Source organism: Schistocerca piceifrons, chromosome 6 (assembly GCF_021461385.2).
Source record: "Schistocerca piceifrons isolate TAMUIC-IGC-003096 chromosome 6, iqSchPice1.1, whole genome shotgun sequence".
Lineage (NCBI taxonomy): Eukaryota > Metazoa > Arthropoda > Insecta > Orthoptera > Acrididae > Schistocerca > Schistocerca piceifrons.
Genome location: NC_060143.1, coordinates 489300015 through 489323899, shown reverse-complemented (window position 1 = coordinate 489323899; position 23885 = coordinate 489300015). Strand labels below are relative to the sequence as shown.

Sequence of the window (23885 nt, the reverse complement as noted above, 5' to 3'; positions counted from 1 at the left end):
TGTGACGTGGAGAACATGTCTGATGACGTGATAGAAGAAGAGATAGGAGTCGTCAGAAAAGAAATAGTTGATAGAGTTAGAATTAAAAAAAAGAAAAACTTTGAAAAATCTAAGATCAAATAAGGAAGAAGGAATAGACAAAATTCCATTGTAATATCTCAAATCATTGAGGAAAGTGGCAACAAAACTGCTGTTCAGGTGGGTGTGTATAATGTATGAGACTGGCAATATACCATCACACTTTCGAAAAAAACCATCATCCAGACAGGTCTAAATATAGCAAGAGTTGACAAGTGCGAGAATTATCGCACAATCAGCTTAACAGCCATACATACAAATTGCCAAAAAAATAATATAGAGAATAATGGAAAAGAAAATTGAGTATCTATTATACGACGATCAGTGGGACAATTATCCAACTGTCAGTTTAAAAGCTCATGCATCCATGTTGCTGACAATAATAACAACAAAAGAATGGAAAAGAAAATCGAGGGTCTATCAGATGATAAGTTGGTTTTAGGAATGGTAAAGCCACGAGAGAGGCAGCTCTCACATTGTGGAAAATTCTGTAAATTTGTGGTAAGGTCTTATGGGACCAAACTGCTGAGGTCATTGGTCACTAAGCCTACACACTAGTTAAACTAACTTACGCTATGGACAACACACACACACCCATGCCCGAGGGAGGACTCGAACCTACGACGGGTAGAGCCACACGGACCGTGACAAGGCGCCTTAGACCGCGTGGCCACCGCGTGCGGCTCTCACATTGTGGTTGTTAAGGGAAGCAAGACTGAAGGAAAATTAAAACACTTTCACAGGGTTCGACGACATGGAAAAAGCGTTCGACAGTGTAAAATGATGCAATATGTTAGAAATTATGAGTAAAATAGGAGTAAGCTGTAGGAAGAGATGGGTAACAAAATGATTCAAATGGCTCTGAGCACTATGCGACTTAACGTCTGAGGTCATCAGTCGCCTAGAACTTAGAAGTAATTAAACCTAACTAACCTAAGGACATCACACACATCCATGCCCGAGGCAGGATTCGAACCCGCGACCGTAGCGGTCGCTCGGTTCCAGACTGTAACGCCTAGAACCGCACGGGATGGGTAACACTCAGTATTTACAAAATGGTTCAAATGGCTCTGAGCACTATGGGACTCAACTGCTGAGGTCATTAGTCCCCTAGAACTTAGAACTAGTTAAACCTAACTAACCTAAGGACATCACCAACATCCATGCCCGAGGCAGGATTCGAACCTGCGACCGTAGCGGTCTTGCGGTTCCAGACTGCAGCGCCTTTAACCGCACGGCCCCTTCGGCCGGCCAGTATTTACAAGAACGTAGACGGGAAAGGTACAAGATTGCGATTAAAATTCAGGGTGAAGGTATGTGAATGATAAGATTTGCTGACGACATTGCTATCCCCAGTGAAAGTGAAGAAGCATAACAGGATCTGTTAAATGGAATGAATATCCGAATGAGTACAGAATACGGGCCGAGAACAAATCGAAGAAAGACGAGAGTAACGACAAGTAGAAGAAATGAGAACAGCGAGAAACTTAACATCAGAAATGGTGATCACGAAGTAAATGAAGTCAAGAGGAATTCTGCTACCTAGACAGGAAAATAACGCATGACGGACGGAGCAAGGAAGACTCAGAAAGCAGACTAGCACTGGTAAAAAGGGAATTCCTTGCTAAGACAAATCTGCTAGCCTCAAACAAAGGTCTTAATTTGAGGAAGAAAGATTTGGGAATGTACGTTTGGGACACAGCAATGTATGGTAGGACATAGACTATCGGAAAACCAGAGCAGAAGAGGAGTATTTGAGATGTGATGCTACAGATTAATGTTGAAAGTTAGGTGGCCTGATAGGGATAGGATGAGGGGGTTACCGCAGAATCTATAATTATAAAACACTTATATTTCATTTAAACGAATCATTTACTACTTTGTTCTTTCGGAGTGTATTTTGCACCCTTGTAGACGCTAAGTATGAAGCACAAGGCACAGGGATAGTGACTGCACTAAGTGAGGAAGGCAGCGTTTGTTTCCTCTGGAGCTCCAGGCAGTCTATGCCACACAGTGTGGAAACTGTTGCCTTTATTATTCGTAACTTGATGCCACGCTGTACGATTAAAGATATCACGAATATACACTACTGAACATTAAAATTGCTACACCACGAAGATGTGCTACAGACGCGAAATTTAACCGACAGGAAGAAGATGCTGTGATATGCAAATGATTACCATTTCAGAGCATTCACACAAGGTTGGCGCCGGTGGCGACACCCATAACGTGGTGACATGAGGAAAGTTTCCAACCGATTTCTCATACACAAACAGCAGTTGACGAGCGTAGCCTGGTGAAACGTTGTTGTGATGCCTCGTGTAAGGAGGAGAAATGCGTACCATCACGTTTCCGACTTTGATAAAGGTCGGATTGTAGCCTATCGCGATTGCGGTTTATCGTATCGCGACATTGCTGCTCACGTTGATCGAGATCCAATGACTGTTAGCAGAATATGGAATCGGTGGGTTCAGGAGGGTAATATGGAACGCCGTGCTGGATCCCAACGGCCTCGTATCACTAGCAGTCGAGATAACAGGCATCTTATCCGCATGGCTCTAACGGATCGTGCAGCCAGACAACAACCATCTGCACGAACAGTTCGACGACGTTTGCAGCAGCATGGACTATCAGCTCGGAGACCATGGCTGCGGTTACCCTTGACGCTGCATCACAGCCAGAAGCGCCTGCGATGGTGTACTCAACGACGAACCTGGGTGCACGAATGGCAAAACGTCATTTTCTCGGATGAATCCAGGTTCTGTTTACAGCATCATGATGGTCGCAGCCGTGTTTGGCGACATCGCGATGAACGCACATTGGAAGCGTGTATTCGTCATCGCCATACTGGCGTATCACCCGGCGTGAGGGTACGGGGTGCCATTGGTTACACGTCTCGGTCATCTTTTGTTCTCACTGACGGCACTTTGAACAGTTGACGTTACATTTCAGATGTGTTACGACCTGTGGCTCTACCCTTCATTCGATCCCTGCGAAACCCTACATTTCAGCTGGATAATGTACGACCGCATGTTGCAGGTCCTGTACGGGCCTTTCTGGATAGAGAAAATATTCGACTGTTGCCCTGGCGAGCACATTCTCCAGATCTTTCATCAATTGGAAATGTCTGGACAACGGTGATCAAGCAACTGGCTCGTCAAATACGCCAGTCACTACTGTTGATGAACTATGGTATACCGTTGAAGCTGCATTGGCAGCTAGCTGTACCTGTACACGGCATCCACGCTCTGTTTGCCTCAGTGCCCAGGCGTATCAAGGCCGTTATTACGGCCGGAGGTGGTTGTTCTGGGTACTCATTTCTCAGGATGTATGCACCCAAATTGCGTGAAAATGTAATCTCATGCGAGTTCTAGTATAATATATTTGTCCAATGAATACCCGTTTATCATCTGCATTTCTTCTTGGTGTAGCAATTTTAATGGCCAGTAGTGCACGAGTTTGTTACTTCGGAGTGTCTTTTGCACCCTTGTAGACGCTAAGTATGAAGCACAAGGCACAGGTATAGTGACTGCACTAAGTGAGAAAGGTAGCGTTTGTTCCCTCTGCAGCCCCAAGCAGTCTATGCCACACAGAATGGAAACTGTTGCCTTTATTATTCGCAAGTTCATGCCACGCTGTACGATTAAAAAATATCACGAATATAAGTGTTTGCTGTTACTCTGGAATATAATTTAAATAAGTGACGATGGCAATTCTTTTGTGACACAAATTTTGGGCCTATAAATAAAGTACTTTGCATCGGTGTGGCTTCCACGCTGCACGTTACCTGTAGAAGCCCCATGATGATTGTGGCGAGCTCTGGAGACAGGGCGTTGCCCCCTTCCTCGAAGATGAAGACGGCGTAGTTGATGACGGCGAAAAGGCCGCACAGCTGCTGGTTGACGGCGACCATGACGATGAGGCACAGCCCGACGACGGCGGCCCGCGAGCACGCCTGTCGCTCCAGCGCCGGCCGCTCCGCCCCCGCATCCGCGTCCGCCCCCGCCTTGGCCTTGTGCCGCCCCAGGGAGGCCTCGATCAGCGCCATCTCGTGCTCCAGCTGATCCTCCGTGATGCCGCGCCGCAGCCACCGCAGCGACTGCCGAGTTTGTGCCATTACTATCATAACTCACGCTCTTCTCACAAGGTGTGACATAGGGTACTAAAGAACAGTGTTCGGGAACTTCCTAATAACGTAACCTATAATTATAATGACAGGTCGTTATTTAACGTTGCTACCAAGAACCCCGAAGATTTCTTCACCAATGTTCTTCAAATTTTTACAGGATACTCTACTAAACATTTGGACGGACATACGTTACACATACTTTTACATACATAATATATCTATACTGCTACAAAAGGAAAGGCCTTGTTTAACGTTGTTACCAAAAATCTTGAAAAGTTCTTGACCAATTACTTAAGATTTTTACACAATACTGCACTAAATGTTCGGACGGACATAGACTACATTTTTTAAAAATATACTACATAAATATATGTGTACTATATTGATAGTAAAATCCAAAAATAGCGTAAATGAGAATGGCAATGGTGTTTGTTCCAGAAAGCTGCTGCAAGTAGTTTACAAGTTTGCGAGTATTGTGGACATTGTTAACACCGGCAGCCGTTTGCTTCATCCTGTTGCTTTAATACCACGCGACGATGTCAAAATTGTTTACATTTTGTTGTGTGTACACTGCAATTGCAATGCGACGCCCATGTAACTTATTGTGTGATAATGGACATAACTGGACGTGCTTGGCAGATGACATTTTCCAGCCTGAAAAAAGCGGACGTGCTCGTAGTTGCCTTTTCCGTAAATAATAGCCTGAAACAAAGAGCGATTCATACTATTGGGGCATGGGAAGAATTTGGCACTAATTCCGGAGTTTACAAAATTACTTGTAACGACTGCCCAAACTATTACATTGGACAGACAGGTAGACCCATTAAAGTAAGGTATAAAGAACACATGCTAGGTAAAAGTGGGGGAAATGTATATAATTCTACGTTTGCTGAACATCTATGGCTCTTACAGCATACGCCACGTGAACTGGATGACGTAGAGTTGCATCACGAATTGAGTAAGGGTTACAGATCGGACTTGCTCGAAGAATTAGAGTTTTTCAACCGTCTTTCTCAAAAAGAAAGCCTAGAAACAAAAACTTTTTAGATAGTTTCAAACTCCTCCTTGCTTTAATGTAATATAGTCTGGCTGACTAGAAGTTCGTTTTCATGCCTGTTGTTGCTGGTGAGATGCGCTTTTCCTGTCTTGTTGGGATTTTACGTATTTTCGATGTTTGCTGTTTGTGGCTTTCGATGTGTATGTGTTGTTAAATGACTCTGTTATGTTTTTATTCACAACGACAGATGATTTCGTTTTACTTTAACAGTTTGGTTGTTTCCGCTAGTATGTATTTTACCCTTAAGTTACGCGAGATTGTCGCGTATAACACTAGTGCCCTCTCTCGTTAGATGTGTTCCGTAGCGCAAGCTTCATCTGCTTGACACTAGGACACAGGTAAATTGGTTTCATATTTTTTATTGCACTTAGGTGTTTTTAAATGGTTCTGATATGTTTTATTTATTAAGACCGAAGGTTTGAATTAGCACAACTTTTAATAATTTTGATGCTCATGAGTATGTATCCATGGGTTTTAATGTGCGCGAATGTCTCGCGCTAGAGAGCCTGTATAGGGAGAGAGTGGCCAACCGGACGATACATCGGCCATTTTTCTGCCAAACTGCGGGCAGTAAGTGACTAAAAGTTATTGAGCTTGTAATACTTTGGTAATTTTACAGTTATCTAAGCTATAAGTGTTTTTTCTTTATCAGTTCTGGTACTCAGTTTTTGCTAATGAAGGTGTCTTCCTGTTCAGGTGTATTTTACTTCTGATCAAGGTATGTTTAGATATACCGAAACCGTGGTCAATGATATTAATAAATCTTTATCCTGCAACTGGATGGCTGTTATCATTTACTGTGACTAATTTAGTTTGGTTTGATTGTGGTACTGTCAGTAGCTCCATTGAAATATTTGTACCTTTGGTTTAAAACAAATACACTATTGAAACTCAAGACACTCTGTGTATGGGCTGCAAAGCCGGGCTCCTGCCCATCATTTCAATCTTTGAAATCCGCATATCAATGGCACCTTACATTATAGAAATATTTGCGATATGTGGCTAACAAAAATGTCAAAATTTTCTTGACCGATTTACTTCAGATTTTTACTCTATGCTTTGAACGGATATAGGGTCCATATACGAGGGCAGTTCAATAAGTAATGCAACACATTTTTTTTCTCCGCCGATTTTGGTTGAAAAAACCGGAAATTTCTTGTGGAATATTTTCAAACATTCCCGCTTCGTCTCGTATAGTTTCATTGCCTTCCGACAGGTGGCAGCGCTGTACGGAGCTGTTAAAATGGCGTTTGTAACGGATGTGCGTTGCAAACAACGGGCAGTGATCGAGTTTCTTTTGGCGGAAAACCAGGGCATCTCAGATATTCATAGGCGCTTGCAGAATGTCTACGGTGATCTGGCAGTGGACAAAAGCACGGTGAGTCGTTGGTCAAAGCGTGTGTCATCATCGCCGCAAGGTCAAGCAAGACTGATCTCCCGCGTGCGGGCCGGCCGTGCACAGCTGTGACTCCTGCAATGGCGGAGCGTGCGAACACACTCGTTCGAGATGATCGACGGATCACCATCAAACAACTCAGTGCTCAACTTGACATCTCTGTTGGTAGTGCTGTCACAATTGTTCACCAGTTGGGATATTCAAAGGTTTGTTTCCGCTGGGTCCCTCGTTGTCTAACCGAACACCATATAGAGCAAAGGAGAACCATCTGTGCGGAATTGCTTGCTCGTCATGTGGCTGAGGGTGACAATTTCTTGTCAAAGATTGTTACAGGCGATGAAACATGGGTTCATCACTTCGAACCTGAAACAAAACGTCAATCGATGGAGTGGCGCCACACCCACTCCCCTACCAAGAAAAAGTTTAAAGCCATACCCTCAGCCGGTAAAGTCATGGTTACAGTCTTCTGGGACGCTGAAGAGGTTATTCTGTTCGATGTCCTTCCCCATCGTCAAACGATCAACTCTGAAGTGTATTGTGCTACTCTTCAGAAATTGAAGAAACGACTTCAGCATGTTCGTAGGCACAAAAATCTGAACGAACTTCTCCTTCTTCATGACAACGCAAGACCTCACACAAGTCTTCGCACCCGAGAGGAGCTCACAAAACTTCAGTGGACTGTTCTTCCTCATGCACCCTACAGCCCCGATCTCGCACCGTCGGATTTCCATATGTTTGGCCCAATGAAGGACGCAATCCGTGGGAGGCACTACGCGGATGATGAAGAAGTTATTGATGCAGTACGACGTTGGTTCCGACATCGACCAGTGGAATGGTACCGTGCATGCATACAGGCCCTCATTTCAAGGTGGCGTAAGGCCGTAGTATTGAATGGAGATTACGTTGAAAAATAGTGTTGTGTAGCTAAAAGATTGGGGAATAACCTGGTGTATTTCAATGCTGAATAAAACAACCCCTGTTTCAGAAAAAAATGTGTTGCATTACTTATTGAACTACCCTCGTATTTTAAACATACATTGCATATAAAGATGTATGTAATATAGTCGTTAGCAAAAATTTCGAAAATTTCTTTATCGGTTTACTTCAAATTTTTACAGGGTACTGTAATAAAATTTTGACGACCATAGACTATATATTTTTAAGTATATGTAATATGTAAATATATATAATAAGCAAATGTCAGCAAAAATCTCGAAAAGTTCTTGATCGATTTACTTCAAGTTTTTGCACAATGATTATCATTCAAACAGATAGACAGTTTCTTTAAACAACATTGCGTAAGTCTTCTGTTAAACCCGACTGCGACAAAAAAAATGTTTTGCTATGAAAATGTGTGGTTTAGTTTTCTTCCTCACAGTCAACTTCAACTATGATATAAGGGCATTTAAACCATTAGAAAAATTGTCTCTCATATATATATATATATTCCTCCTCACATACAGTTTTAAACAAAATTTTCGAACGCGGGTATGTGCTGTTTCGTTTTATTCCTCACAATCGGTTTTAATACAAAACAGGAAAGTTTTATTTATGGTTCATCGCTTTGTAATTAGATTAGTACTGGTGGTACTACTTCTACTACTACAGGATCTGAATCGTCTGAAACTCTTTAATCCTTCCAATCTGCAGATTAAAACCATGCGATATACTGTCATTGAAGCCACTGTCCTGATAGTTACAGCACCGGAAGACATATCTCCCACACCCCGTATAGTGTATACCAATGATCCTAACCGTTTTACCAATTCCCAACAAATAAGGCTCCGAGAAAGAGGAGGTGAGCCGGCAGGAAGGATGTAATGAACGGAGAGAGGGAGGGGAGGAGATGCATAGAGAAGAGGGGAGAAGAAGTTGGACAGAGAGAGGATGGAAGACGGAATTTAGGGCTTACATCCGATTCCTATACATATTCAGCAACTGTGAAGCATTGCTGGGTTCGCTAGCAATACATACTGTCAAATATACTTTACATAAAGGAAATGCAACCATGACAACCATTGTAAAGATTGTGCGGAGTAACTGTTCCATGTCTGTTAGGCCTCAACGTAAGCTGACTGATTTCGGCGTATGCCGTTTCGGTACAGAGGTGGTCAATCCTAGTAAGCCAAAAACTGGCGCGTGGACCAAGTGAAGTTGAGACGGAGTTCGTGATACACTTGGCGTACTCGGAACTGACGTCAGAGCGGCTTGTACATGTCCATCAGCGCATTTCGAGTGAGCCGAACGTGACACTGACACCAGCTTCCCCCTTGTCAGAGCTGGCCCTCGAAAATCGCAACATATTCGCTCGAAAATAGCTAAATTTTTGTGACAAGGAAGAACATAAATGTCATTGGTGCTTGTTTCAGTCGTAGCAACTTTAGCTGTCCACTTAGGTTTCTGCCTAACCACACCCCTGGAAGCTGCAACATATTCGGAAATGAACAGCCAAATTTTTGTGACAAGCAATAAATATAAATATCATTGCCCGTCGTTTCACTCACAGCAAATTCATTGTGCGTTTTTAATCTACATCTACATCATACTACGCAAGCCACCTACTGGTGTGTGGCGGACGGAACTTTCGGTACCACTATCTGATCCCTCCAACCCTGTTCCTCTCGCGAATAGTGGGTGGGAAGAATGATTGTCGGTAAGCCTCTGTATTGGCTCTAATTTCTCGAATTTTCTCCTCGCGGTCAATACGCGCGATATATGTGGGGGTAAGTAATATGTTGTCCGACTCGTTCCGAAAAGTGCTGTCCTGAAATTTCAATAGTAAATCTCTCCGTGATGCACAACGACTCTCTTGTAACGCCTGCCAGAGGAGTTTGTTTAGCATCTCCGTAACGCTCTCTCTCCAGCTAAACGATCCCATGACGAAACGCTCCGCTCTTCGTTAGATCTTCTCTGTCTCCTCTATCTGTACTATAACATAGGGATCCCATAAGGATGAACAGTACTCAAGGATAGGGCGAACAAGCGCCTTATAAGCCACTTCTTTCGTGGATGAGTTACAATTCCTTAAGATTCTCCCGATGAATCTGAGTCTGCTTTTCCCACTATCTGTTTTTCATGGTCATTCCGCTTAAGGTTGCTCTGGATAGTTACGCCTAGATATTTTACGGCAGACGCTGTCTCCAGCTGTTTGTCACCCAAAGCGTAGCTGTACAGTAGTGGATTTCTTTTCCTTTAATCAGACAGAAGTCATAAAATCGAAGAAACTGCGCCCTGAGCGAGTGCACTCTTACATGCAAATAACGTCTAATATTGCAGAACATTTTTCTATTTCATTCACAATAATATGTGTGCTATTTGTTCTTTCGGACATTTCTGAAAGAACCGACTCCATTTTAATCCTAGCAATACATACTGTCAAATATACTTTACATAAAGGAAATGCAACCATGACAACCATTGTAAAGATTGTGCGGAGTAACTGTTCCATGTCTGTTAGGCCTCAACGTAAGCTGACTGATTTCGGCGTATGCCGTTTCGGTACAGAGGTGGTCAATCCTAGTAAGCCAAAAACTGGCGCGTGGACCAAGTGAAGTTGAGACGGAGTTCGTGATACACTTGGCGTACTCGGAACTGACGTCAGAGCGGCTTGTACATGTCCATCAGCGCATTTCGAGTGAGCCGAACGTGACACTGACACCAGCTTCCCCCTTGTCAGAGCTGGCCCTCGAAAATCGCAACATATTCGCTCGAAAATAGCTAAATTTTTGTGACAAGGAAGAACATAAATGTCATTGGTGCTTGTTTCAGTCGTAGCAACTTTAGCTGTCCACTTAGGTTTCTGCCTAACCACACCCCTGGAAGCTGCAACATATTCGGAAATGAACAGCCAAATTTTTGTGACAAGCAATAAATATAAATATCATTGCCCGTCGTTTCACTCACAGCAAATTCATTGTGCGTTTTTAATCTACATCTACATCATACTACGCAAGCCACCTACTGGTGTGTGGCGGACGGAACTTTCGGTACCACTATCTGATCCCTCCAACCCTGTTCCTCTCGCGAATAGTGGGTGGGAAGAATGATTGTCGGTAAGCCTCTGTATTGGCTCTAATTTCTCGAATTTTCTCCTCGCGGTCAATACGCGCGATATATGTGGGGGTAAGTAATATGTTGTCCGACTCGTTCCGAAAAGTGCTGTCCTGAAATTTCAATAGTAAATCTCTCCGTGATGCACAACGACTCTCTTGTAACGCCTGCCAGAGGAGTTTGTTTAGCATCTCCGTAACGCTCTCTCTCCAGCTAAACGATCCCATGACGAAACGCTCCGCTCTTCGTTAGATCTTCTCTGTCTCCTCTATCTGTACTATAACATAGGGATCCCATAAGGATGAACAGTACTCAAGGATAGGGCGAACAAGCGCCTTATAAGCCACTTCTTTCGTGGATGAGTTACAATTCCTTAAGATTCTCCCGATGAATCTGAGTCTGCTTTTCCCACTATCTGTTTTTCATGGTCATTCCGCTTAAGGTTGCTCTGGATAGTTACGCCTAGATATTTTACGGCAGACGCTGTCTCCAGCTGTTTGTCACCCAAAGCGTAGCTGTACAGTAGTGGATTTCTTTTCCTTTAATCAGACAGAAGTCATAAAATCGAAGAAACTGCGCCCTGAGCGAGTGCACTCTTACATGCAAATAACGTCTAATATTGCAGAACATTTTTCTATTTCATTCACAATAATATGTGTGCTATTTGTTCTTTCGGACATTTCTGAAAGAACCGACTCCATTTTAATCCTGCACCAACTATGAATCAACACACAAGGGAATTAGTGACATTAGCTGCCAGTGGGCATTGATTAATATCAATGAGGCAAGTTGAAAATTTGTGCTGCACCGGGTTTCATACCCACGCTGTACACAGAGGTAACCATAACCGCACGGACAGCCCCAGCACCCTTCCCATCAGACCCAAATTCTCAACTTATATCACACACTACTGGTGTACACTATGTGATCAAAAGTATTCGGACACCTGGCTGAAAATGACTTACAAGTTCGTGGCATCCTCCATCCGTAATGCTGGAATTCAATATTGTGTTGGCCCACCGTTATCCTTGGTGACTGCTTCCGCTCTCGCAGGCATACGTTCAGTCAGGTGCTGTAAGGTTTCTTGGGGAATGGCAGCCAATTCTTGAAGGAGAGGTATCGATGTCGGTCGGTGAGGCCTGACACGAAGTCGGCGTTCCAAAACATCCCAAAGGTGTTCTGCAGCATTGAGGTCAGATCTCTGTGCAGACCAGTCCATTGCAGGGATATTATTGTCGTGTAACTACTCCGCCACAGGCCTTGCATTATGAACAGGTGCTCTATCGTGTTGAAAGATGCAATCGCCATCCCCGAATTGCTCTTCAACAGTGGGCAGCAAGAAGGTGCTTAAAACAAAATGTAGGCCTGTTCTGTGAGGGTGCCACGCGAAACAACAAGGGGTGCAAGCCGCCACCATGCAAAACACGACCACATCATAACACCACCGCCTTCGAATTTTACTGTTTTCACTATACACACTGGCAGATGACGTTCACCGGGTTTTCGCCACACCCACACCCTGGCGTCGGATCGCCACATAGGGTACCGTGATTCGTCACTCCACACAACGTTTTTCCACTGTTCAAGCGTCCAATGTTTACCCTCCTTACACCAAGCGAGGCGTTGTTTGGCTTTTACCGCCGTGATGTGTGGCTTATGAGCAGCCGTTCGACCATGAAATCCAAGTTTTCTCACCTCCCGCCTAACTGTCACAGTACTTGCAGTGGATCCTGATGCAGTTTGGAATTCCTGTGTGATGGTCTCGATAGATATCTGCCTATTACACATTACGACCCTCTTCAACTGTCGGTGGTCTCTGTCCGTCAACAGACGAGGTCGGCCTGTACGTTTTTGTGCTGTACGTGTCCACGTTTCCAGTTCACTAACACATCGGAAACAGTGGACCTAGGGATGTTTAGGAGTGTGGAAATATCGCGTACAGACGTATAATACAAGTGACACCCAGTCACCTGACAGCGTTCGAAGTCCATCAGTTCCGCGGAGCGCCCCATTGTGTTCTCTCACAATGTCTAATGACTACTGAGGTCGCTGATATGGAGTACCTGGCAGTAGGTGGCACAATGCACCTAATGTGAAAAAGGTATGTTTTTGGGGTGTCCGGATACTTTTGATCACATAGTGTAGTGTGGTGTCTGAAAGAACGAACACCACATGTATAGTGAAGGTGATGACGGTCAATAATACCTTCAGTGCAGATGCACACAAAACTCGAACATTTACGGGAATCGGAGAGATGCCACGAGTAATGTGGCTAATGATCAGGGGCACTACATCAGTAGAAGTTGGGAATCTGAGTGTGACGGGAGGCGCGCTAGAATAGTTACCGCAGTTGTGGTGACCACTTTGCTCGGATGGAGTACTGGTCAGCGGATCAGTTTAGTTAAGTAGGAGACCCGGGTTCGATTCCCAGCCTGGAACAAATTCTTAACTTGCCCCATTGATATAAATCATTGCCCACTGGCAGCTAATGTCTTTAATTCCTCCTTGTCTTGATTTATAAGAATAGCACAGAATTTGTTACAAATGTGAGGATATGGAAAAACAGGACGCGAACGTTCTATTTTCGCCTGTGTAACTTTGTGTCCCTAATCACAAGACGATGACGAAATGACAGAATTCTCAACAACACTGTAATTCATCTTAGGCTGTTACCGCCGATCCTAAATAACTGATATTCAATTATAAGAAATTATACGAAGGGTGACGCGCCTGTGATAAATCTACAATGTGCCGTTGCCTCGAAACAGCATCCTACCATACCACACAAGTTATAATGCTAAAACAACGAAATACGGGAAATCAGTGTGGCTTTTCCAAAGTTGTCGACTGTCTACATCTCATCGAGTTACATGTCATTTGGGTGCTACAAACGCGACCCGGCGTGAGGCTGCGGTCGGAAGGCATACAATAGGAGAACTGTCAGGGGAAATCCTTCAGTATTCCGGAGGCAGGAAATGGCTTCCGTTCTGAGCTCGGCAGTGTGTGGTGGATGATGGAGAATATTCATATTGAGAGACTATGTAGCTATACAAGACACATAAAATAAACAACAGACAGAAGTGAAGAGCGTAAAAGGACGCAAGTACTGGCGACAAACGTCTTTGCTTTGGAGCAACTACTTAAGAAACTGTGCTATATGAAGTGCACTGGATCTTATAAAATTTATACTTTTATTATTATTAATTAGATTGTGACTAATAAGGTATCGTTGGTCAACTCTTGTTAAGGGCAATCAATTTATCTGCAAAGACTTTAAGTGGGATACCTGATACAGATGCACTAGCACGAACTAATGGAGCAGGACAATTAATCATAGAGGTAAAATACGCCACCACTATTAATTTGTCTTGACAAAGGAAAACTTTTGTTACAACATAAATAAAAGAAGCTTCCTGTGTAATAAAGCTGCTTCCTGAAACATCATTTTTGTCATATAAACTTTACTCAACGTACTGTCTGAGTATTTTCAACATACCTCATTAAAATATCTAAACATTAATTAATATTCTAATTATTTATTTTACTTATATTTGTTTTATGTTTTAAGTGTTATTTTACGTCTTACATTCCTGGCTTTTTGGTTATTTAGTTTTCAAAAGATAATAATGTTAATCTGTAAGGAAATGCTTAAAACAACATTTTTTTGCACCATACACATAAAACGAACGAAATATCTTCACGTAATACGCACGACGGAGAAGGCAATTAAAACAAAACTGACCCGGATTTCGAATTTTCACAGGTGATTCTCTAAACGTCTTGATTTGTATGAGACATATGTCAGTACATTGGTAATGCTTGGCGAAGAGAACTGATTACGTACTAGTGATTGCAGCTTCTACGGTCGCAGGTTCGAATCCTGCCTCCGGCATGGATGTGTGTGATGTCCTTAGTTAGGTTTAAGTAGTTCTAAGTTCTAGGGGACTGATGACCTCAGAAGTTAAGTCCCATAGTGCTCAGAGCCATTTGATTGCAGCTTGATTGTATTGTATCTCAAATGGTGATTGACATCATAATGATTCCACAAAACTAGGTCTGAAAATTTTCTCACAACATTCTTCCAAATATCGAAAGCCGTATACTTCCGCGGCTGTATCTGTGCCATCGCGACCTCTGGGATCAGCGGATGTTTCTTGTTCTTGGATACAGCGTCAACACTTTTTTTTTTTTAATCTGACCACCCGTCTTTTCACGGAGGATTCGAGAATCTCTTTTTGAAGGTCGAAATCTTCTTGTAACAACACCGAAATCTGGTAAACGAATGTCTGACCAGGCCAAAAGATATTTGAAAGATGATTTCTTTGCCAGTATACAACTTTCGATGTCAGAAGAAATTTATGAGAAAACTTCCTGTTGAATGATTATGATGTCAGTCTCCACTTGAGAAACAATAAAATTAGGCTGCATTCACAGTATATAATTAATTCTCTCCGCTAAGGCTTACCAAAGTGCTGAAATATGCCTGATACGAATCAGGATATTTAGAGGATCAATCGTGACAAGTTGAAATCCTGCTGAATTTCGTTTTACATTGGATTCTCCACCATTTCCACTAGCGCAACGATCCCAGCGCCTCGTTCAAAATGAGAATTATCTGTAGTGGCCAAACATTTGAAGATGAGTCTTCATTGACTCTAAAGCTAATTATTAAAAGATTATAGTATTTTTTTAAATAATAATAGTGTAAAGCGGCTGGTTGTAGTATTAATTCAAAGCATCCGCTGGAATAAATACTCTGCCTGAAAAAAGTCAAGCATCCTGTACAGAAAAGGGGGGGGGGGGGGACGAAATGAAACTTCACGGGTTGAGACGATATGTGATGTTCTTCTAATGATTACAAAATCGAGTCAAATTGAGAATGAACTTGGCAGTACGAGCCTACTTATTAGTATGACCTCGCACACCCTCAGACCTGGAAGCACGCGTTGATTCGGTTGGGAAGAATGTCACAAAGTCATTGTATACTCCTCTGAGGCAAGCTGGCCACAGCTGTAGTAAGTGGTCCAGTATGTCGTGGATGCTGGCACTGGGACAGAGCTGACATCCGAGCTGGTCCCACAGATATTCTGCAGGGAACAGATCTGAGGATCTTGCTCGCCTCGAGAGTATGTCAACATGACGGGGACAGTGCTTAGAGACAGCTGCCATGTGTGTCCGAGCATTGTCTTGCTGAAAAATAACACCACGATGCTGTCACGCGAGCAGTAATACGTGAGGACGCAGGATATCCGTAACGTAGGTTTGTGTTGTCAGTTCCCTCACTCGCTACAGTCGTGATCTGAAATCATAGCCGATGGTTCCACACTTCATGACGCCAGGAGTGAAACCGCTGTCCCTCTCTAAAACCTCCCTAAGTATGAACTCCCTCCTCTCTCCGTCCGAATAGGCCTTGGAAGGCCCAACGGCACCGACCGGTCGCCGTGTTATCCTCAGCCCGCAGTCGTCACTGGATGCGGATATGGAAGGGCATGTGGTCAGCGCACCGCTCTCCCGGCCGTACGTTGTTTACGAGACCGGAGCGGCTACTTCTCAATCAAGTAGCTCCTCAGTTTGCCTCTCAAGGGCTGACTGCAACCCACTTGCCAACAGCGCTCTGCCCATCCATGTGCTAGATCTGATGGGAGCCGGTGGCAGGGCCGTTGGCGTCTTGTAAGTAACCTCTACCAAAGATGCCGCCATTATCGCTAACGATAGATGTCTGGAAAGTGCGAAACAATGCAACGTCATCCGTCTGCATCTTCCCGATCACAGCACCACTCCAAAGGCAGCAATTTTTGTTGTGGTGTTAATGGCAGCGTTTACATGGGACGGTATTCCCTAGTCTGGCTGCTGCCAGTATGTGATCAATGGTGCGAGAACACAGAATCTCTGTCTTCCCCTACAAATTTTACTCTCTGTAGCTCTCTGTAGTACCATAGAAGTACTGATGTCTTGAGAGATGTCCTACCGTCCTGTCCCTTCTTCTTGTCAATGTCTTCCACATCTTTCTTTCCTCGCTGATTCTTCGGAGTACCTCCTCGTTCCTTGCCTCATTAGTGCACCTAATTTTCAACATTCTTCTGTAGCACCACATCTCAAATGCTTCGATTCTCTTCCGTTCTGGTTTTCCCACAGTCCATGTTTCACTACCACACAATGCAAACGTATGTTCTCAGATATTTCTTCCTCAAATTAAGGCCTATGCTTGATACCAGTAGACTTCTATTGGCCAGGGATGCCCTTTTTGCCAGCGCCAGTCTGTTACCTGTGTTGTTGTCCTTTACGGGTTATTTTGCTGCCAAGAGACCAGAATTTCTTAACTTCATCTACTTCGTGATTATAGATCCAGATTTTAAGTTTTTCGCTGTTCTCATTTCTGCTACTCTTAATTAATTTCGTCTTTCTTAGTCTCAGTCAATGTTCTGTACTCATTAGACTGTTCATTCAGTTGAGCAGATCCTCTAATTCTTGTTCACTTTCACTGAGGATAGCAATATCATCAGCTACTTTTGTCATTCTCATCCTTTCAGCTTGAATTTTAATCCAACTCTTGAACCTTTCTTTTGCTTTCGTCATAGCTTTTTCGATGTATAGATTGAAGAGAGGCGGCGGAATATACATCCCTGTCTTATTCCATTTTTAATCTCAGCATTTCCTTCTTGGTCTTCGACACTTATTGGTCCCCCTTGGCTCTTGTACATATCGTATATTAACCGATTTTCCTTATAGCTTCTCCGTATTTTTCTCAAAATCTCCAACATTTTACACTATTTGACGTTGTCGAACGCTTTTCTCAGTTCGACAAATCCTTTGAATGCTTCTTGGTTTTCCTTTAGTCATGCTTCTATTATCAGCCGCAACGTCAGAACTGCCTCTCTGGTGCCTTTACCTTTCCTAAAGCCAAACTGATTGTCATCTAACACTTCCCCAATTTTATATCTTGTTGTTGTGGTCTCCGGTCCGAAGACTGGTTTGATTTTTATTTATTTATTTATTTTTTTAAATTTTACACGTCCAGTTCCTTAGGACCAAATTGAGGAGCAGATCTCCAAGGTTATGGACGTGTCAGTACATGAAATTACAACATAAATGTAATAACAGATATAATCAAATGTTTATGAACCCAAAAAAAGAAAGCCATAAGTTTACGTAAACGCAATCAACAACATAACGTAGGAATCAGATTAATTTTTCAAGGAACACCTCGACAGAATAGATGGAGTGATCCATGAGGAAATTCTTCAGCTTCGATTTGAAAGCGCGTGGATTACTGCTAAATTGTGGTAAATGGATGCAGCAGTATACTGCACACCTCTCAGCACAAGTGTTAAGTAAGTGCAATCCAGATGCAGATTGGATTTCTGCCGAGAATTAACTGAGTGAAAGCTACTAATTCTTGGGAATAAACTGATATTGTTAACAAGAAACGAGAGTAGAGTATATATATCTTGAGAGACCAGTGTCTGAATGCCCAGACTAGTGAACAGGGGTCATCAAGAAGTTCGCAAACTTAGACTACTTACTGCCCGAACTGCCCGTTTCTGAGTAAAAAATGTCCTTTGAGAATGAGAAGAGTTACCCAAAAATACACACATCAAAAAAGTTTTGCATCACCTCGGTTCCGAGAGTTACGGAACTTGTACAGAATACTGGAATAGAGATCATCATAAACATCATTTCCCCCCTTTTTATTTTTCATGAAAACCATACATTGTGCGTTGTACCAGCATACAGCGAGGCGAGACCTTCAGAGGTGGTGGTCCAGACTGCTGTACACACCGGTACCTCTAATACCCAGTAGCACGTCCTCTTGCATTGACGCATGCCTGTATTCGCCGTGGCATACAATCCCCAAGTTCATCAAGGCGCTGTTGGTCCAGATTGTCCCACTCCTCAACGGCGATTCGGCGTAGATCCCTCAGAGTGGTTGGTGGGTCACGTCGTCCATAAACAGCCCTTTTCAATCTATCCCAGGCATGTTCGGTAGGATTCATGTCTGAAGAAATGCTCGCCACTCTAGTCGAGTCATGTCGTTATCCTGAATGAAGTCATTCACAAGATGTGCACGATGGGGACGCGAATTGTCGTCCACGAAGACGAATGCCTCGCCAATATGCTGCCGATATCGCATTCACGTATCGTACAGCCGTTACGGCGCCTTCCATGACCAACAGCGACGTACGTCGGCCCCACATAATGCCACCCCAAAACAACAGGGAAACTCCACGTTGCTGCCTCAGTGGACAGTGTTTCTAAGGCGTTCAGCTTGACCGGGTTGCCTCCAAACACGTCTCCGAGAATGTATGGGTGAAGGCGTATGTGACACTCATCGTGATGCCAATCCTGAACGGTCAATTCGACATGTTGTTGGGTCCATCTGTACCACGCTGCATGATGTAGTGTTTGCAAATATGGACCTCACCATGGACGTCGGAAGGGAAGTTGCGCATCATGCAGCCTATTGCGCACAGTCGTAACCCGACGTCCTATGGCCGTACGAAAAGCATTATTCAACATGGTAGAGTTTCTTTCGAGGTTCCTCCGAGCCATAATCCGTAGGTAGCGGTCATCCACTGCAGTAGTAGTAGCCCTTGGGCGGCCTGAGCGAGGTATGTCATCGACAGTTGTCCCTTTGTGTCTCCTTCATGTCCAAAGAACATCGCTTTCCTTCAATCCGAGACGCCTGGACACTTCCCTTGTTGAGAGCCCTTCCTGGCACAAAGTAACAATGCGGACGCGATCGAAGCGCGGTATTGACCGTGTAGGTTGAACTACAGACAACAAAGGCCGTGTACCTATTTCCTGGTGGAATGACTGGAACTGATCGGCTGTCGGACCCCCTCCTTCTAATAGGCGCTGCTCATGTACGGTTGTTTACATCTTGGGCGGGTTTAGTGACATCTCTGAACAGTCAAAGGGACTGTGTCTGTGATACAGTGTCTATAGTGAACGTCTATCTTCAGGAGTTCTGGAAAGCGGGGTGATGCAAAACCTTTCTCGATGTGTGTGTTACTTGTTCTCGGACGGCAGGCCCAGATATGAAGCCGTATGTAGCGAAAGCTTTAGAATTATCTAGGTTTGTACCTTATATCTGGATAAAGTCTTCAGTTATTGAGAACTTTTAACACTGCAGTGTGTCAGCAATCGTGAATAATTTAATGATTATAAAGAATCCGCCTCGATTGCGAATTGAAACCGGATGTTGACCTAGGTTTCGACGCTGATAACCATGCCTTCTTCGGAACACACTAAAACTACAAACTGCCTAAAGAGGCATGGTCCAACATTAATACAGAACGTTCAAAAGGGCAAAAGACTAGCATAAGATGAAAAATAAACAGTACGTGTGTACCATGTCAACAGCTGTACTTAGGTCAAACGTTCGGTGGGTCGCGGGCTCTCCGTTATTTGCTGGATGTATTCCATCTCTGTCTTTCTCTACAATCTTTACTCTCTATAACTCCCTCTAGTACCATGGCAGTACTGAGGTCTTAACAGATGTCCTACCATCCTGTCCCTTCTTATTCTCATGCCTTCCACACATTCCTTTCCCCGCCGATTTTTCCGAGTATCTCCTCGTTCCTTGACTCATTCAACATTCTTCAACAATCCCAAGCGCCATAGATGAGAGATTAACGCTGTAAAGAAATACGTTTAATGGGAAATACAGGGTGTTACAAAAAGGTACGGCCAAACTTTCAGGAAACTTCCTCACACACAAATAAAGAAAAGATGTTATGTGGACATGTGTCCGGAAACGCTTAATTTCCATGTTAGAGCTCATTTTAGTTTTTTCCACCTACGCTCAATGGAGCGCGTTATCATGATTTCATACGCGATACTCTACCTGTGCTGCTAGAACATGTGCCTTTACAAGTACGACACAACATGTGGTTCATGCACGATTGAGCTCCTGCACATTTCAGTCGAAGTGTTCGTACGCTTCTCAACAACAGATTCGGTGACCGATGGTTTGGTAGAGGCGGACCAATTCCATGGCCTCCACGCTCTCCTGACCTCAACCCTCTTGACTTTCATTTATGGGGACATTTAAAAGCTCTTGTCTACGCAACCCCGGTACCAAATGTAGAGACTCTTCGTGCTCGTATTGTGGACGGCTGTGATACAATACATCATTCTCCAGTGCGGCATCAGCGCATCAGGGATTCCATGCGACGGAGGGTGGATGCATGTATCCTCGCTAACGGAGGACATTTTGAACATTTCCTGTAACAGTGTTTGAAGTCACGCTGGTACGTTCTGTTGCTGTGTGTTTCCATTCTATGATTAATGTGATTTGAAGAGAAGTAATAAAATGAGCTCTAACATGGAAAGTAAGCGTTTCCGGACACATGTCCACATGACATATTTTCTTTCTTTGTGTGTGAAGGTTTGGCCGTACCTTTTTGTAACACCCTGTATATCCCCGCGAAATGGTTAAGTGCCTCGTTCCCAAATCTAATGCCCTCTGCATCACCTGATTTAATTCAGCTACAATCCACTATTCTTGTCCCGTTTTTTGTTGATGCTCGTCTTATATCCTTCGTTCAAGACACTGTCCATTTCATTCAACTGCTCTTCCATGTCCTTCCCATCTCTGACGGAATAACAATGTCATCGGCAAATCTCAAAGTTTTTATTCCTTCTCCCTGAACTTCTTATTCAAGTTTTTTCTTTGGTTCCCTTTGCTGCTTCTTTACTGTACATTTTGAATGACATCGGGAATAGGTTACAACCCTGTATCACTCACTTTGCAACCACTGGCTCCCTTTCGTGCCCTATTTTCTTAGAAATTTTTTGATAGCTTTGCGTTCTTTTGTTGCAGGTAAGTGGATGTGAGCGCCAGCCGCCCGCACCTGCCGGGCCTCCGGGTACTGGCGCTTCTTGGCCAGCCAGTAGGGCGTCTCAGGGAGGAAGGCGAAGCCGACGGCGAAGAGCAGCAGCGGCACCAGGTTGAGGTAGAGCACCGCCGAGTAGGGCAGGTAGGCGCCCACCACGTACGAGAAGAGCACGCCCGAGTTGCTGATCAGCCCCAGCAGGCAGCCGAGCGCGCCGCGCACCTCGTTGCTCGCGATCTCGCTCACGTAGATAGAGGGCAGCACCAGCGACGCCGCCGCGTTGATGCCCGCCAGGATCCTGCCGAATCCAAATGTCTCGCCTGTAGAGGAAGGTCACGTAACCGACGGGGTCAACATTAAAGGGGAGAAAGGCGGATGGTACTTTAGCAATGGTAAAGGCGCCAGAGGGGCTGTTCTGACGCTGCGGTTGATAATGAAAGCAATACTAAATACAAGTCAAGACGAATTCATACGATTTGTCGACCTGTAAAAAGCGTCCGAAAGTGTAAATGAAGCAAGACGTTCGAAATTCTGAGAAAAGTAGGCTAAGCTATAGGGAAAGACGTGTAATATACAAGAAGTACAAGACACAAGAGGGAATAATAAGGCTGGAAGACCAAGAACGAATTATGACGGAAATAAAACAAATATTCAGCAGGGGGATTGAAATTCAAGGTGAAAGGATTTCAGTAACAAGATTCGCTGATGACATTTCTATCCTCCGTGAAAATGAAAAATAATTGTAGGATCTGTTGAATGGAATGAACAGTGTAATGAGTACAAAATAGAGACTGAAAGTAAATAAAAGAAAGACGAAAGTAATGAAAAGTAGCAGAAAAGGGAATATCGAGAAACTCAACATCAAAATTTGTGATCACGAAGTACCGGGTGATCAAAAAGTCAGTATAAATTTGAAAACTTAATAAACCACTGAATAAAACCAAAAAACAAAAAAAACAAAGTTCACAAAATGTCCGACAGATTGCGCTGGACAGCAAAACGTCAGTGACTGCACATGACTATCGTGTATAAAAGGAGCTGTAATGAGAGAGAGAATCAGATGCGCCAGCAGTCGCAGCATGTTGACAATACCTGAAAAGGCGCTGTTAGTGAAGCTGTATTATCAGAATGGGGAATGTGCTAGTTCAGCGTTACGATCCTATCGCCATAGGAAGGGGATTAGAACGGGTAAAGGTCCGTTGACAAATGCAGCTGTGGCGAGAATGATTTAGAAGTTCGAAGCCACGGGCTGTTTAGACGACAGACCCCGTAGTGGCCGACCGAGCACAAGGCGTAATGCTGCTGAGACGGTTCAGGAAGAAATGGAGACTGTAGCGGGTTCGTCTATGCACGGGGAAGTCAGGGGTCGTGCAGTCGCACGTCGCACTGTTTGGTTAGCAACAAAATCCATCGGCATCATGAACTGTTACCTGGCGATTTAATGAAGCGGAGGGCATTTTCGGTGTGGGTGTTTCAAAAGATGGCGGAAGATGACGATTGGTTGAGTAACATGTTATGGACCGACGAAGCTCATTTCACGCTCCGAGGGTCTGCCAACGCCCACAACTGCAGAATCTGGGCTACCGAAAATCCTAGAACTGTCGTGGAAACTCCACTGCACGACAAGAAAGTCACGGCATGGGTTGGATTTACCACATCTACAGTTATCGGGCCTTTTTTCTTCGAAGAAATGCGTGATTCTGGTTTTGTAGCTGCTACCGTGACGGGTGAGAGGTACGCCGATACGTTACACAATCGCATCATCCCCAGCCTGGCTGATAAACACCTGCTGGAACGTACGATGTTCATGCAGGATGGCGCTCCACCCCATATGCGTGAGAGATCTCTTGCGCGCCTCGTTTGGTGATGATCGTGTGCTCAGCCGCCACTTTCGTCATGCTTGTCCTCCCAGGTCCCCAGACCTCAGTCCGTGCGATTATTGGCTTTGGGGTTACCTGAAGTCGCAAGTGTATCGTGATCGACCGACATCTCTAGGTATGCTGAAAGACAACATCCGACGCCAATGCCTCACCATAACTCCGGACATGCTTTACAGTGCTGTTCACAACATTATTCCTCGACTACAGCTATTGTTGAGAAATGATGGTGGACATGTTGAGCATTTCCTGTGAAGAACATCATCTTTTCTTTGTCTTACTTTGTTCTGCTAATTATTGCTATTCTGATTAGATGAAGTGCCATCTGTCCGACATTTATGAAATTTGTAATTTTTTGGTTCTAATAAAACCCCATGTCATTTCAAGCATGTGTGTCAATTTGTACCTCTCTACCTACATTATTCCGTGATTTCAAATTTATACTGACTTTTTGATCAGC

General features: G+C 44.0%; 1 protein-coding gene across 1 annotated transcript in view; it reads right to left on the bottom strand.

The window, feature by feature from the left end:
• The window catches only part of LOC124803412 (facilitated trehalose transporter Tret1-like), a 62577-nt gene that overhangs the window by 5620 nt on the left and 33072 nt on the right, over window positions 1-23885 (bottom strand). Inside the window, exons 3-4 of the mRNA XM_047264597.1 lie at window positions 21567-21846; window positions 3866-4177 (exon numbers count right to left, since the gene is read on the bottom strand). Of these exons, the coding sequence (XP_047120553.1) occupies window positions 3866-4177; window positions 21567-21846 (592 nt within the window). The remainder of the gene's footprint in view (window positions 1-3865; window positions 4178-21566; window positions 21847-23885) is intronic.